The 17,298-nt window shown below is 44.3% G+C and overlaps 1 protein-coding gene and 1 long non-coding RNA gene across 2 annotated transcripts in view; one reads left to right on the top strand and one right to left on the bottom strand.

Annotated features, from left to right (window-relative positions):
• Positions 1 to 3,129: 3,129 nt before the first annotated feature.
• The window catches only part of LOC309376126 (homeobox protein otx5), a 61,618-nt gene continuing 47,449 nt past the window's right edge, over positions 3,130 to 17,298 (bottom strand). The window contains exons 4-6 of the mRNA XM_081922325.1: positions 15,263 to 15,518; positions 6,828 to 6,979; positions 3,130 to 4,219 (exon numbers count right to left, since the gene is read on the bottom strand). Coding sequence (XP_081778451.1) covers positions 3,596 to 4,219; positions 6,828 to 6,979; positions 15,263 to 15,359 — 873 coding nt within the window. The 5' untranslated portion in view covers positions 15,360 to 15,518 and the 3' untranslated portion in view covers positions 3,130 to 3,595. The remainder of the gene's footprint in view (positions 4,220 to 6,827; positions 6,980 to 15,262; positions 15,519 to 17,298) is intronic.
• Positions 4,249 to 13,353, top strand: LOC309376275. Its single transcript, XR_014171143.1, has 3 exons — positions 4,249 to 4,364; positions 11,681 to 11,776; positions 13,244 to 13,353. It is a non-coding gene; the product is annotated as an uncharacterized lncRNA (long non-coding RNA).

The raw sequence follows: 17,298 nt of genomic DNA on the forward strand, positions 1-17,298 counted from the left end.
TTTAAGTCCCCCCCCCAAAAAATATTAGATGGACAGAAAAATGTTTGGGAATATAGATAGGGTAGAATCTATTGACCTAATTTTCTGACATGCCACTTCCAAGCATTTGCAGAAACTGTTTGTTTTAAACTCTCGTAGGGCTCCTGTCTCCATGCTGGATTCTACCACACTAAATCTTCAATTTTAGCCTGCAGACCCCAGCAATCGCCCTAATTTCGCAGAATTTATTGTTTTAAGTAGCAGCTGAAATCATCAACAACAACAAAAATCACACAGAGCCACTGTTCCTTTTCACCTATTTTGTTTTTTTTTAACATTTTAATATTTTATATTTTTTTAAAACCACCAACAATCTTTTTTTGTTTTGTTTTGGTAACTGTACAGGAAATTGCTCAGCTCATCACAAACTAAGTAATAAATAGAGAAAACCACTGACAGAACAACTTCCATGGGAAAGCTTCTCAACTACAGCAAGAAGATGTCATTTCTTTTTTTAAAAAAAGAGAAAGAAGGTATTACAGCTAAGAAACCTAGACTAAAAAAAATGTTGAATATCATTTACAAAATAGAACTTTCTAAAATTGAAAAACCTGGTTTTCTTAATGCAATTTTTGTTTTTAAGGGAAGGGGAGTAATCATATTATTTACAAATGCTTATTGAACTGTTTAAACACTTTATTTTCCCACCCCACCCCAGATGAAATCAGATGCTGGAAAAGTTAAGCCTCACCTCACATCTCTCTTCTAGTTAAAATTTATCCTGCGTTAACTATTTCATGTTGTACAGGATACAAAAAACTGAGCACTGAAAGGAATTTTGGAGCTATCCAAAATGCGAAAGGATCAAACAAAATTCACTGAGGCAATATATATACACCCACAAGTCAGTAGCAGACTATTTTTGTTCACATCCAGAAGGTCCCAGATTCAAATCCTGGGTGTCCAGGGATAGGAAAGATTTCAAGCTCTCCCAGAAGGCCTAGTTATTAGCCATTTGCCCTGATTAGCAAATCACACACAAAGCTTACGCGGAGCTTTGACTAGGCCTGGTCTTTATCGAACAATTGTTCTGATCTGTTTGTGGGGATGGTTACGAGACATGGAGCAGAAATCCCGATTTGCTTGCGGGGGTTTTGCATTAAATCATTTTCACCCCTCCAGTGCACTTTCCTAACTACAAAAATAATAATCTGTTTTTGTAAAATGCAGAGATGAGCTAGGATCAGGAAGCAGAGCAGCAGCAACAGCCATTATTATTATTATTATTATTAATAATTTACAAACCGCTTAATCACAAATGTCTCTAAGCGGTGTACCAAAAAGCCCTCGATGAATGTGAAAATCAGAAGTCAGTAAAAACTCTCCTGGAATTTTTATTTTTTTAAAGTATTTGGGAAGTTCAACAGGGAGGGGACCTGTCTGACATCAACTGGAAAAAGTTCCATAAAACTGGGCCATTACATTACAGAACAAATGGCTTTTCCTAGGTTGTCGGGAACAAACTAGGTGAGGTCCTATGGGATTTACGGCAGAGGCAGTGCCGTACGTTTAAGCTGTTTGCTTTCTATTGGTGAATCTGCTACCCACCTCCTTGGCTTTATGTTTGGGGAAATCCCATGAGGCTAGATCTCAGTCTAGCCAGAAAGAGAGATTTCCTTCTCTCTGTGATGGACACGGCATCCCCTTAAGTAGAGCAGGCTCAAGTGTGGATGGAAAGGGAGTCGTTCCCAAGCTTTCTCCACAACCAGAGGGACTAGAAACTTGCCTTTGTGTAAGAGGAGATTCTGGGAACATTACCAAGCACCATCAACATATCATCCTCTGCTACCCGTATGCAAGCTTTTAAAATATTAATCAGCTGTCACCTGATTAAAGAAATTCTAGACAAAGTGTTTTTGTCAACAAATTGATTCGTTGACCAAATTTCAGTAGTTCTGAAGCAAAAAAGCACACCTAGCTTTTTAGGTGATGTTCATGTGTCAGTTGGGTACAACAGTTGGGTAAACTGTTTGTTATTATTGTTATTATAATTGTTGTTGTTATTGGTTTCTATTCCAATTATTGGTTTGTTTGTTGCTTGTATAGGATATTTCGATTTTTTTTAAGTTCTGAATGTTGTGTTTTTATACATGTTGTAAGCCGCCCAGAGTGGCTGGGGAAACCCAGCCAGTGGGGTGGGATATAAATTTAAAAATCATGATTTATTATTATCATCTGAGAAGAGACATTCCCTCTTCCAGTGTGTAAGGGGGAGGACAGATGCCTCTTCTAAGATACCCATTGTTCTCTGCAGCTTTTATAATTCATTGAATTAAAAGTATTTTTTAAAAATACTAGAACACTTTTTTTAGTTTATCAAAAGTTGTTTTTTTTTAAAAAAATGTCTATTGAGCTACCTGATTAATTACTTCTGACTAGAGATGCATAGGAATGTGAAGTGAGAAATACTGTCTGCAATGGGAGGGTCAGAGGTTAATGAGGAATCCCAAAAGCAGAAACGGGGGGGGGGGAGGTTTCAGATGCCTGATGTTGGTATACTCTCACCGTAAAGCACAGAGCATGGGAAAAGAAGAAGCAGAGCCGGCCCTACCATGAGACAGAATGCAGCAGCTGACTCAGGCAGCCAATGCTAAGGGGTGGGGAGTAGATAAAGCCGCAGGTGTTTTTAGGGCTGTCCTGCAGGCTGAGCCTGCCGCTCTCAAGCGCAGGGGAGCCAGTCGCCAGTGTCGAAGCAAGATTTGACTGCTTGGCTTCTGTACGCGGAAATTGGACGAGAGGCACCAGCTTCTCCTTTGTCCTCAGGTGGCAAAATGTCTTGAACTGGCTCTGAAAACAACGAAACAATAAAAAAAAACCCAAACCAGAGTGCTGGCTTGCTGGTGTCGACTTGAGCAATGCTCTTGCACTACACTTCAGGCAGGAGGGAACGGGCTGCAATAAAAACCTCTTGATCAGGGATAAGGAGCATGTGCTGAAGTCAATGGTGCTGGAATTGCTCGCTTCCATTAGGGAAAAGGATGGACCAAACTATGAGCTGATGCTTGCCCGTTTCTGCTAACCCAGTCTGTTGTCGTCGTTAAAAGATCATTTGAGAAAGAGAAAGCAACCTGTCTTCTAAAAATTTCTTGAAAACTTTTGCCTCTGCCGTGGCACCTCTAACACGCCCGATGAAAACTCCAACAACCTCTGATCTTCTGGTGTTGCTTCCAGTCTCGGTCTACTTCCAGGAGAGAGGTTCCAAATGCCACCCCAGTTGTCGCGAGGGTTTCATGAGCTGACAAGTCACTGAGTCCAGGCCAAGAATCCGAAGGAATGACACATCCAAGGCCCGGGCATGTGAAACGAAGGCTGTACACGAGTTCCTAACATCCGCAAGGATCTGCCTCGTTGCCGGATGACGGCGTTTCCGAAAACAGCGCAGAAAAACAAAGCAATGCTACAGTACGTGCAATGCTGGCGAGGAGAAGAACGCCTCCTCTTAAAGAAAGAAGAAGGAGGGAGAGGGGGAGAGGAGAAGCAGCCAGGGGTGTCAATGTCGAGCTTGGACAGAAGAGGTTGTCCTAGGCTGCTCTGCGAAGGAAGGATGGAGATTCTTTCACAAGACCTGGAACTTCCAGGAGCTCTGATCTTTGTAATCCAAGCAGTCGGTGGCGTTGAAGTTGAGCTTCCAGGAGGCGGCCTGGTCCTTGTAGTCTAGGCAATCCACAGAGCTGAACCCCAGGCCGGCCGTGCCGTAGCCCTGGCTGGAGAGGGAGGCCGGCGACTGGCTCAGGTGGCTGCCCATGGTTGGGGTGGTGATGGGGCTCAGCGCAGCCCCTGGCGCGGAGAGCTGCGGGTGCATGGGAGACAGGTAGGAGCTGCAGTCAAGGCCGCTGAAGTAGGAGGTAGAACCGGCGTAGGTCTGCGTGTAGCCGGGAGCCTGCGTGTAAGTCATGGGGTAGGCAGTGGAGCGCTGCATGCAGGGGGTGGTTGAGGAGGAAAGGGGGTCCGGGATTGGGGAGATGGAGGCCGGGCTCCAGATGGAGACAGTGGCGCTCGCGCTGGAGCTGGGCGTCACCGAGGTGCCAGCCGGCGGAGGGCTGTACTGCCCGTTGGTGCTGGTCTCAGAGCTGGTCTCCCGGGCCGGAGAGGTCTTCTTCTTGGCAGGCCGGGCCTTGGCTTGCCCGCTGCTCTGCTGCTGCTGCTGGCGGCACTTGGCTCGGCGGTTCTTGAACCACACCTGCGGGGAAGGAAGGCGAGAAAGGATGAGCTTCGAGGGGAAGGCTTGGGGGGGAACCAAAAGGAAGGGTCGGCGTTTCCCCGGGAACCATTTCAAAGGAACACGAGCTGGGGGATTCAGAAGTTCATAGGAGGAGCCCAACCTGGTAACATTGGAGAAGTTTATAAACGTGAGAAACTGTTCCAGGAATTTGAGTGTGGGGAGCTTGTTTTTGCTGGCACTGTTGGGGCTGATGGGAGTTGTCGTTTGGCAACATCCGGAGGGCCAAATGTCAACACCTTTGGCATATCCTGTCTGTGTTTCAATTTAATAATCATAATAAATTTTATTTATAACCCACCCTCCCTGGCCAGAGCCAGGCTCAGGGCGGCTAACACCAGTAAAATTACAATAGAAACATAATAGGGGGGGGAAACAAAACAAACAAAAGCCACAATTTAAAATACAGGTTAAAATGCAATTTAAAAAGCGGCCTCATTTTAAAAGTAGCCCATAAATCAAAGCCGTAAGAGAAGGGAAGACATAAGGGTCAGACTGAGTCCAAGGCCTCAGCCAAAGGCCAGGCGGAACAGCTCTGTCTTGCAGGCCCTGCGGAAAGATGTCAAGTCCCACAGGGCCCTGGTCTCTTGTGACAGAGCGTTCCGCCAAGTCGGGGCCAGTACTGTAAAGGCCCCGGCCCAAGTTGAGACCAATCTAACCACCTTGCGACTTGGGACCTCCAAGGTGTTGTCATTTGTGGACCTTAAGGTCCTCCGCGGGGCATACCAGAAGAGGCGGTCCCATAGGTACGTGGGTCCTAGGCCACATTTACAAGGTTCCTCTGCTATAACAGGAGGCTTCCTGCAATCCAGTGATGGATTTTTATAATATAGGGCTGCCGGATGTCTGGAATTTCCCAATTTTGGGAGATTTTGCAGTAGAAACAGCTCAATAACTTTTGTGTCCGGATTTTCCCCACTTCTTGAAATATGGCAACCCTATGCCATAAGACGGCTGTTGCAGCCTTCCATCCCCACTCCCTGACTTGGGATAATGCGCAGGCACCTATGTGAATGGAGCATGTTAAAGCAAACTAGGATGGGAGTTTGCTCTTGGCCTCCATTTTCTTTGCAAAGTACCTCTGAAGTGCTACAAGGAAAGATGGCAGCCAGGATACAAATATGGCCAGACTGCGGCAGAGATTTGAGTGCAGTGTGCCTCGGCGGAAAGGGAGGTCTCAAGAGGCTTAGTGGCCTATTATAGGATGGCCTCCTGAGGGAGAAATGCCTAATAGGATGTGACAGGAACAATGTGTGCTCCCACCCAGAGGGCACTCTGCATGCACACAAAACCACACACCGACTCCTAAAAATCATGGGACACCAAAAAATAAAAAAATAAAAAGAACAGAAAATAAAGAAAAAAGAAGAAAAATCATGGGACCTTTTTTGAACACATCCACACCACACATTGAAAGCGCTCTCACTTTAAGAGTCATGGCTTCTCCCAAAGAAAGATGGGAACTGTAGTTTAAGGCTCCTTGGACCAACACCCCCAACAAACTACAGTTCCCAGGATTATTTGCACAGACAGCCCATGACGCTTTCGATAGAGTGAGTGTTTTAAATGTATAGCTCAGTCGGTACAGCAGGAGACTCTTAATCTCAGAGTTCAAGGCCCACACTGGGCAAAAGATTTCTGCTTTGAAGGGGGTTGGATTATATGTCCACCCTTACAATTCTACGATACTATGAAATGCATGGGGTTGAATCCTTGTAGTTGTACTCAGGGTAGACCTATTGAAATGGAACATGGCCATTCATGCCAATAGGTCTACTCTGAGTGTATATGAGGACCTCTGCCTCCATCAGCACTCAGGTTTCTTTTTACAAACCACTCCAGCTTTCCAATTCGTAGCGATTAATATTCTTGCAGCGACCATGGCATACAATAATATTTCTCTTGCATTTTTTGGTTATGTCTGGGGCTAATATCCCCAGGAGGAAAGCCTCCAGTTTTTTTTAAATGAAGGATACCTTGATCATTAAAGGGACACGGGTGGCGCTGTGGGTTAAACCACAGAGCCTAGGATTTGCCGATCGGAAGGTAGGCGGTTCGAATCCTCGCGACGGGGTGAGCTCCCGTTGCTCGGTCCCTGCTCCTGCCAACCTAGCAGTTCGAAAGCACATCAAAGTGCAAGTAGAGAAATAGGTACCGTTCCAGCGGGAAGGTAAACGGGGTTTCCACGTGCTGCTCTGGTTCGCCAGAAGCGGCTTGGTCATGCTGGCCACATGACCCGGAAGCTGTACGCCGGCTCCCTCAGCCAATAAAGCGAGATGAGCGCCGCAACCCCAGAGTCGTTCGCGACTGGACCTAATGGTCAGGGGTCCCTTTACCCTTTACCTTGACCATTATTTGGAGCTCATTATAAATTACATCCCAAAATTCCTTTACTTTCTTACAGGTCCCCTTCGGCCACCCGCAATGCCGGCACATAAGTACAACTGAGAGCATGTGCGCACTGCCAGGGTCTTCAGAGAGCAAGACACCTCGCTCCCGGTTCGAATCTCCCGGCCCCTGCGCCTGTCTCGGCCTGCTGCCCTTGGCCCCCTCCCCAGCAGAGCCCCACCTGAACTCTGGATTCAGGCAAATTGATCTTCAGAGCCACTTCCTCGCGCATGAAGATGTCTGGGTAGCGGGTCTTGGCGAAGAGAGCCTCCAAGATATCCAGCTGGGCTCGCGTGAAGGTCGTGCGCTCACGCCTTTGTTTCCGCGGGGTGGCTAAAAAAATAAGAGGAGAGATCTGGATTCAGGGGAAGTTGTGTATCTCATCATGTGACCCTCTTCATACATGTGGGTCGGTTCGGTTCATTCTCTGCATTTAAAGAACAGCAAGAATGTTACAGTGGTACTTCAGGTTAAGTACTTAATTCGTTCCGGAGGTCTGTACTTAACCTGAAACTGTTCTTAACCTGAAGCACCACTTTAGCTAATGGGGCCTCCTGCTGTCGCCGCACCGCCGAAGCACAATTTCTGTTCTCATCCTGAAGCAAAGTTCTTAACCTGAAGCACTATTTCTGGGTTAGCGGAGTCTGTAACCTGAAGCGTATGTAACCTGAAGCGTATGTAACCTGAGGTACCACTGTATTTTCTAATAACAGCAATAACCACAACGACGATAAGCTGCACAACTCTATGTGCCTTTAAACTGATTTGTAAAAATGTTACATGGAAAAAATACGAGAGACATTCTACATACTTCTGTAAAACAAGAAAATCTTTAATAAAATAATAATAATAATAAAAACCCTCTATGTGCTTTTGACAGTGCTCTGGAGGCTGCAGATGGTACAGATTGTGGCTGCTAAGTTCTGGAGGAGCACCGGAAACTAGGAGCATATTTTGCATGTCCTAAAAAAGCCACGCTTGGCTGTCTGTTTGCTATCAGGCCCAATTTAAGGTGCTGGGTTTTTAAAGGAAGGCCTCTATCATTATATGCCTGTACCTTAATCTCTGCAAGGGAGGCCCTGCTTGTAGATCTTATTGTGCAGCTCAGAGCAGGGCCTCCCCTGTTATGGCACCCTGTCTGTGGAACTCCCTCCCACTGCAGGTACGGTTGTCCCCAGTGCTGCCAGTCTTTCAACATCCTTCGTGCCTAGGGAGATGGCTGATTGAAAGGACCAATGTCTCTGCTTCATGACAGCTCTTTTTAATAATACTTTTATTTGTGCCTTTTCAGTAACAAATACAGTGGTACCTCAGGTTACATACGCTTCAAGTTACAGACTCTGCTAACCCAGAAATAGTGCTTCAGGTTAAGAACTTTGCTTCAGGATGAGAACAGAAATTGTGCTCTAGCGGCAGCAGGAGGCCCCATTAGCTAAAGTGGTGCTTCAGGTTAAGAACAGTTTCAGGTTAAGTACGGACCTCCGGAACAAATTAAGTACTTAACCCGAGGTACCACTGTACTCATAAACTGTCTAACTCAAAAGAGCCCTCTGTTCCCCCTTCCTCCTACCCATTCATTCCATGTGTGTATGGCATTCACATAGAGGTAAGTTATTTAAAGTTACAGAATTACAGAAGGGACCCCACGGGTCATCTAGCCCAACCTGCAGCAATTCAGGGATCTTTTGCCCAAGCCCACGACCCTGAGATTAAGAGCTTTGTGTTCTACCAACTGAGCTCTCTAAGGAGCTGTAAGAATATCAGTTTCTAAATGCAAACTTTAATTTTTAAATGTAAACGTTACTTCACTGGAACACAAAACCCCACATCATCTCACCCAATACGACAAATTTGCTCCCATTGCAGTAGTTTCAAACGAGAGACTTCCAGGTTCTTTTTCAAGTGACAAATATTGAACCTTAGCTCTTTCCCTATACGAAGCATTCATTCTGCCACAGAGTAGTGGGTCTGGGAGAATGTCCAGAAAACATCCTGAGACCAGAGAGGAGCCTCCCTTTTGAAAAGAGCTAATTGTTCTGTTCCCAGTGTCTCCCCATAGATCAACTGAGGAATGGTTACAAGAAGCCAGTGTTCAGAGAAGGGGCTGAAGCTGAGAGATGGTGAAAGAAGAAATTTGAACTTGGCAGCTCCCAAGCTTAGCCAGTCCACTAAAAGGGCCTGGGGAAATAATAATAATAATAATAATAATAATAATAATAATAATAATAATAAACAACAACACACCACCCTTCTGGCTGAGTTTCTCTAGCCACTGTGGGTGACTTCCAACAAAAGATTAAAATACAATAATTGTGTACTTTCCCAGAGGGATTGTGTGTGTTTGTGTAATTGCAACAGACTAACCGGGCTCTCCCTCTGGATTTTGTCTGTCTGTCTGTCTGTCTGTCTGTCTGCCTGCCTGTCTGTCTGTCTGTCTGTCTGTCTGTCTGTCTGTCTGTCTGTCTATCTATCTATCTATCTATCTATCTATCTATCTATCTATCTAGTATACTGTATATATATAACACACCCACTGCGATTTAGCTAAGAATATGTTGTTATTCTGTTGTGAATAGTTAACGTGCCGCAACTGCAATGGAGTCCTAGCTTCCTGCGACTCTGAGAAGCCCTAGTCTCACACACTACCAACCCAGCCTTTCTCAACCTGGGATCTCCAAATATTGTTGGACTACAACTCCCATTATCTCTAGCCAGCAGGTCAGGGATGATGGGAGTTGTAGTCCAACATCTGGAAATGTTGAGAAAGGCTGCTGTAGCCACCACACCACCCTGGCTCCAAGGAGCTTAATAATAATAATAATAATAATAATAATAATAATAATAATAATAATAATATTTATATCCCGCCCTCCCCAGCCAAAGCCGGGCTCAGAGCGGCTAACAGTAAAAATAGCACAATTTACATAAAATCACAGACAATTAATTGAAATACATTCTAAAATCAATTCATTCTAAAATCAATCTCCCTCTCCCCCCATTTTATCTAGATGGGTGGGGTTTATTATTATTATTATGGTCAAAGCAACCATGTGCTTGGGGTGACAGGCAGTGAGTGGCCTAAAGTTAGCCTGGGAGGCTGGTGGCTCGGGGGGGGGGGCTTTGAAGTCGGGTCTCCCCAGTCCTGGTCAAGCACTATAACCACTACACCACACTGCCTCTCTTCAGGGAAATCCTGCCGGCCATTGCAGGATCTTCTGACGGAGGAATTCCGGATGAGCATCTAAGCCACTTTCCCTCCACTGCCTTTCCCAACATTGAGTCCCCAGAGGTGGCTGCATCACAATTCCTACCATCCCTGACCGTTGACCATTCTGGCTGGGGATGATGGGAGTTGGAGTCCAGCAACAGCTGGAGACCCCAGGCTGCAAAGGGAGGCTGCAGAAATTTCCAGGGACTGGGCAGCAAAAAACCACCTCTTTGCCAAACTGGAAAAAGGAGCTGGGCTCCTTCTCAAGGACACTTCACACTTATTTATGGACCTTAAGGTCCATAAATAGCAACACCCTAGAGGTCCCAAGCCCTAAAGAAGTCAGATTAGCCTCAACCACAGCCAGGGCCTTTTCAACTCTGGCCCTGGTCTGGTGGAACGCTCTGCCTCATGAGACCAGGGCCCTGCAGGATCTGATTTCTTTCCGCAGGGCCTGTAAGACAGAGTTGTTCCGCCTGGCCTTTGGCTTGGAATCAACTTGATCCCCTCCCCCTCTTTCCTTTTTCCTTTCTCTTTCTGTGATGGAACTCCTATTTGGGGGCTTCCCTGGCTTTTTTCTGGCCCATGTAGGACCAGTCTGGATAAAACAAAAAAAATTCCTTCCAGTAGCACCTTAAAGACCAACTAAGTTAGTTCTGGGTATGAGCTTTCGTGTGCATGCACACTTTTTCAGTTAGCCTTGGTGATGACTTGACGTTTTCATCCCCAAAAAGTTTTTTGATTTGAATTTCTACTGAAATGGGGCTGCATTTTAATGTTGTATTTTAATATTGTTTTTAAGTTGTATTTTAATCAATTATTTTTATACTTGGTGTTAGCCGCCCTGAGCCTGGTCTAATAATAAATTTATTATTATTTATTATTATTTATTATTATTGTTTGATATAAGTTGTTTATTTTAAAGCTATTGTGACTTTTCATACTGGATCAGATTGTTACTATTAACGTTTTATAATAATTTTTATGTGTGTTGGAAGCCCCCAGAGTGGCTGGGGCAACCCAACCAGATGGGCAAGGTAATAATAATAATAATAGCTATTATTACTGTAGCACAGTAGATCTTGCTGTTAACTATTTGAGCCCACCCAGGGACAACTGTGGGCAGGGGGTTGGACTAGATGACTCTGGAGGTCCCTTCCACCTCTACAATTCTCCGATTCTGTACACAGCAGCTGGCTTGCACGAAAGCTCCACCAGAGTTGCTGAGAGAAACAGCCGGCGAAGGGCGTCCCAGAATAAGCTGCTTGGAGGTGGTTGGGTTGGTTGTTTTTTTTTAAAAAAAGCAATGTATACATTTTGATAATAAATAAATTAAATACCAAGGTGGGGAGAGAAGGTGGAAAGCCACTATTATTATTATTATTATTATTATTATTATTATTATTATTATTATTGCCACACATCTGACTGGGTTCTCCCAGCCACTCTGGGAGGCTCCCAACAGAATATTAAAAACACAATAAAATACCAAACATTAACAACTTCCCTATACGGTGCTGCCTTCGGATTGGTCTACTCTGAGTAGTTGGATGTCATCCTGTATATTTCCCATGATGCATTTACCATGACAAGTGGTCACCTGACTTGACAGCTCCCTTCCACCCAGGCTAAGCTTATTTGGGGTAGAGATTTTCCACCTCCGAAATCACAAAATGCTGTTATCTCTTCCTATCTCTTATCTTGATTAGATATACTGTAGTTGTTCTCCCTCTTATCACTTCATTTGCCCTGATGAGATAAAGCTGTTCTCCCCCTTTCCAGAAATCACCCAAACTTAACGCCTTTCCTTTCTTTTTAACCCAAAGTGATATTGGTTGCCAAGGAAGCGGATGACCCAATGATAGACCCTTTGCAGTCTCTGGATGTGGAAATTGCAGCCCTCTGGGTTCTTCACAGAATTTGTAAGAGCTGGAAGGGACCCAAAGGTCATCTAGATCTCAACCCTTGTTGGACTCCAACTCCCATCAGCCATGGCCAGTGATGATGGGACTTATAGTCCAACAACATCTGGAGAGCCACAGGCCCACCCCTCCCAATTCCAGGGTCTATTGAGAAGAAGGGATGTAAAATACAATCAAATTGAATAGGTGATCATCCCATTTTCAGCTGGGCAGATGTGGCCTTGGGCACTCAAAGCCTATGGCTTTACATCGCAGATTCTCAGTAAATCCGTTAGGTGGCCTGGGGCAAATATGGAAATAAACCTCCCAGGGTTGTGAATACACCTGACTTTCATTTAAATGACTCTCTTTCTTTGGCAAGGACCACAGCTCAGAGGTGGAGCTTCTCTTTTCTATGAAGGCTCCAGGTTCAGTCCCTGACATTAGCAGGGAGGGCTGGGAAACCCTAGAGCATGGGTAGGCAAACTAAGGCCAGGGGGCCAGATCCGGCCCAATCACGTTCTAAATCCGGCCCATGGACAGTCCGGGAATCAGCGTGTTTTTACATGAGTAGAATGTGTCCTTTTATTTTTTTTTTATTATTATTATTATTATTATTATTATTATTATTATTATTATTATTATTATTATTATTTATACCCCGCCCATCTGGCTGCGTTTCCCCAGCCACTCTGGGCGACCTCCAACAGAACACTGCACCTCTGGGTTATTTGTGGGGCATAGGAATTCGTTCATTTCCCCCCAAAAAATATAGTCCGGCCCCCCACAAGGTCTGAGGGACAGTGGACTGGCCCACGGCTGAGAAAGGTTGCTGACCCCTGCCCTAGAGAAAGGCTGCCAGTCAGTGTAGGGCAGTACTGACCTTTGACCTAGACCAGGGGACAGCAACCTAACGCCTGGGGGCCGGATCCAGCCCAATCGCCTTCTCAATCCGGCCCAAGCATGTTTTTACACAAGTAGAATGTGTCCTTTTATTTAAAATGCCTCTCTGGGTTATTTGTGGGGCCTGCCTGGTGTTTTTACATGGGTAGAATGTGTCCTTTTATTTAAAATGCATCTCTGGGTTATTTGTGGGGCATAGGAATTCGTTCATTATTATTAATTTTTTTCAAGATATAGTCCGGCCCACCACATGCTCTGAGGGACGGTGGACCGGACCCTGGCTGAAAAAGGTTGCTGACACCTGACCTAGATGGACCCCAATGGATGTCCTCCTCCACCCCTCCCTATAGTAAGATATTTTCTAGTTTCCCCCTGCTCAAGTCCCCTTGCAATCCATTTAATTCTCAAGAAGAGTATTCCCGCCCCCCTCCTGGTACAGGCATATAATTACTGCAGGATTTTTCCCCCTCCGCATAGAAGACTGTACCAAATTGGTTCCTGCTCACTGTGATCACTAGTGTCACTAGTGTGTCTGCATGAATCTCTTCCTAGGGATCCCCTCTGCTTTTTTCCCTATTGGTTTAGATCACCCCTCAGCCCCATGGAGGAAAGGCAGGATATAAAAGGGAACAGGAGGATAAATTTCTGTTTTCAAAAAGGGCCATGGAGCAATTTTCTACCTAGAAGAGGCTTGGTCAATGGAATAAAAAAAATATGGACTCTCCACTAATTAAAACAATATTAAAGGCTAGTTAGGGATGCATTAATATCTGCTTCTTTCTTTGCAATTATATAAGTTTTTAAAAAGCTGACTACCCTCTACTGGAGGCAGGTCACATGACAGAAATGATGGTCTAGCTTTATTTAGGAAAGTTTCCACCACCTGGAAACAGTCTGGGATAAAAAATTATTGTGACATTAACTAGGCAATGTTGCTATGAAATTTAGCGTCTATGACACTAAAAACAATTATGTCCTGCTATTAGTTGCTTAGATTCTTAACCTGCTCCAGAACCCCTGAACTAGGCAGGGGAACAGGGAGTTATTGACTTAGGGGTTTCCCTTAAGTTTCAATTATTTCAATGTCCAAAAATGCACTTTTGGGTAATCCACAAGGAATCTGTGAACACCCAGTGGTTTGCTTGGGGTTTGTTTGCTTGGGGGGCGTGGACAGCAAACTAGGATCCAGATAACATTATGGGCTTTTATAAGAGCACCCTGAGAACTTCGAATGAAGAGCAGTAATAATAATAATAATAATAATAATAATAATAATAATAATAATAATAATAATAATGTCTTCACTTTGGCTGAATCCATTGTGATCATAAGTGTGTCTGCATGAATTGACTCATTTAAATGAATCTCTTTCTAGGGAACCTTTGGAACTTGTAAACCACATGATGGGTTTAAAAAAAAAATATGTAGCGGCCGCTACATATAAAAATCAAAATCTCAAATATCTATCTATATATATATATATACACATACATATATATATACTGAGAGGAGCAACTGATGCCTCAACAAACTGGAATGCAGAAGTCTTTCAACACATTTTCAACAAAATCTGCCCTGGTGGTGGGAAGGCAATTTAAGCATCTATGAATGCAAAAAAAACTGGAAATACCATCCCAAAACTGGTGACGCTTTTGAAAACATTTTTCATTCATTTAATTTATCATGGTCTCAGGACCTGAATATGAACCTCCAAAACTATTTTTATATTTAATTGTAAAATAAAAATGTGTGTTTGCGTGTGTGTGTGTGTGTATACACACACACACACACACACACACACACACACACACTTATTTTACAATTAAATATAAAAATAGTATATATATATATATATATATGCAGGTTTTGGTGTCCTCGGGTGTCTTCCCGTGTAAAAGTTGGGGTGTCTAGGCGACGTTTCGACGAGGTCTCACTCGTCATCTTCAGGCTGGTGCTTTCGGCTTCTTGTTACTGGAACAGAGCAGGATCCTTCCCACCACCAGGGCAGATTTTGTTGAAAATGTGTTGAAAGACTTCTGCATTCCAGTTTGTTGAGGCATCAGTTGCTCCTCTCAGTATATATATATGTATGTGTATATATATATATATAGATAGATATTTGAGATTTTGATTTTTATATGTAGCGGCCGCTACATATTTTTTTTTTAAACCCATCATGTGGTTTACAAGTTCCAAAGGTTCCCTAGAAGCAAATATATATATATATATATATATATATATATATATATATATAGGGCATTTCATCTTTAAACACATGCAATTTGATAAATAGTAGAGTAAGAACATTTATCACGATCCACAATAATATAATTCAATATTTGCACATTCAGTTTGTTTTGATCCCCAAACCAAACAGGAAGCAGTTTCTATTCTCTTTCTCCCACATTTGGCCAACTAGCTGAATTGTCCCTCGCTACCTGATAACCCATTGGTTTCAATTCATAGAAGAAAGAAAAACCCAGTTACGTCTCTCCATCCTTTGCCTACCAGGAACCAACTCAGTGATGCCCATCGCCCATGTTTCCTCCAAAACTGAAAACTGACAAAAAAAAGAGGGGTGAAAAATCTTGCAAATCCACTTACTGGGGTACCCAACGGCCGAATGTAGCAAGTCCATGCCTGGCCCAGCCAAGGTGAGGCCGTTGACTGCATAATGTGGTTGCTTGATGTAGGACATCATGCTCAGAAGGTTGGGGTCCCCAAAGATCTCGCTGGGGAGAGAGGTCTTCTGCTGGTGCTGGTGGTGCTCCTTTGCTCTTGATTCTTTCCCGCTGGCTGGCTGGCTGGAAGCCTCCTAGGTCACCCTGGTCCTCCACTCAGCACCCAAGGGCAGCTGGAACTGCAGCCAGGAGGCAAAGACAGACAAGACCAGGAGTTTAGTAGCCGCCTCCCCAAAGAGGGAGAGGTGGGGAGGAGAGGGAGGTTGACCAATGGCAAGCGAGAGAAGACACCACACCTTTCTGGTGTCCTTCTGGGCCAGCCTTCCAGAGGTGGTCCATGCAAGGAGGACTCTGATTTTCCTGAAAAGCCTAGAACCTCACTGGCAGCCGAATAAATAAATAAACTACAGGGGTTTCCATATCCTTTGGATATGGGATGCCTTTTTCCTCCCACTCTGTATACTGCCTAGTTCCCCCCCCCCCTTTTTAATTTGAATTGCACATTACCACACAGTCAGTAATGATACAGAGAAAGCTGGAGGGTTTTTGGGGGGAGAGATTGGGATTTTAGCAACTCAAAAGGGGGATCTAATGGGTACCAATAAGCCATCAGGCCCCTGCTTTTGAGGGTCTATTATTACCTAAATGAGCAGGTTAAGTCAACACATTAAGGACTCACAGTGGTGCCTTGGGTTTCTGGAGGGGGGGAAGGATTCTGCACAGCTCTTGGTAGAAGTTTGGCCTCTCAAACGCAATGCTTTGTAACATACAGCAGTTCTATTGCTTCCCTCCTCCTGAGAATAGTTTCCCCCTCAAACTTCTGAGGGGTTTGTTTTTGTTTTGTTTTTTAAAAAAGGAAGCACACAATTCTAAGGGAATTGAGTTTAAACATATACAAAACATTGTGCGGTGTAGCGGCTGAATGAATCTGAAAGTCTTGAGTTCAAATCCTACCTTAGCCTCATTTCATCCACTCCCCTGCCCAGTCCACTACAGCACGGTGATAAAAATACTGACCTACTCTTCAAGATTATTGTAAATATGACTTAAATATAAATATATATATATATAGAGAGAGAGATATACACACTACACACACACACACACACACACACACACACACACACACACACACGGTGCCATGTATATGCTAAGCATTGTTATACTAATTTACCTGTCAATTTAAATTTAGGATGAAACTCTTAGCGTTCCTAATCTAGTGTGTATATGTATATTCTCCTTGTTTGTGGAATGTTCTCCCCAGGGAAACTCGCTTAGCACCTTCATTCAATATCTTTAGGTGGCATATCTCTATAACCAGGCCTTTGGCTGATTAAGACACTATGGCCTTTTAAATGTGTTTGGGTGGTGGTAATGCTCTTGGTTTCGCTTTATTATGTATTCTGCGTTCTCATTTTGTATTTTTCATGCCGTGAACCGCCCTGTGGTCTTCAGACGAAAGGCAGGCACGCCAATTTTTGAAAATAATATTTAGGACTTGGTTAGGGCTCACGGGGGGCGCAGCACGAGGACTCAGCTGCGCCACAAGTAAGGATGAGCATGTGCAGAGTGCCTTTTGCTCTCACCGCATGGCAGCCCAGCACAACAGACCTACAACCCTGAAATCGGGGAACAAAATGAACGGCAAGCAATTCCACATTTCTCAACATGTCGCTGAGAACAAGCTAGAACAGTGCAATAAAACAACGGGCCTAATTCTTTGAAATTCTACCAACCCTCGATCAACATCCTTCTCAATTTTTCGGCTCTGGTAAAGCCAGTTTGGGGACCAGCCTTTATCTCTAGAGAATGTTTCGTGATATTCCCTCTCTCTGCCATTAAGAAACCTGAGGCGTGGTTTGGTGGCGGTGGCAGAATTTGCCAACTGCACTTTAACATTGCTTGTTTTGCTTAACCGCCAAGGTTTTATGAGATGCGGGCCCGTAAATTGTGAATGGA

This window comes from Podarcis melisellensis, assembly GCF_964234715.1.
Source record: "Podarcis melisellensis genome assembly, chromosome: 8".
Lineage (NCBI taxonomy): Eukaryota > Metazoa > Chordata > Lepidosauria > Squamata > Lacertidae > Podarcis > Podarcis melisellensis.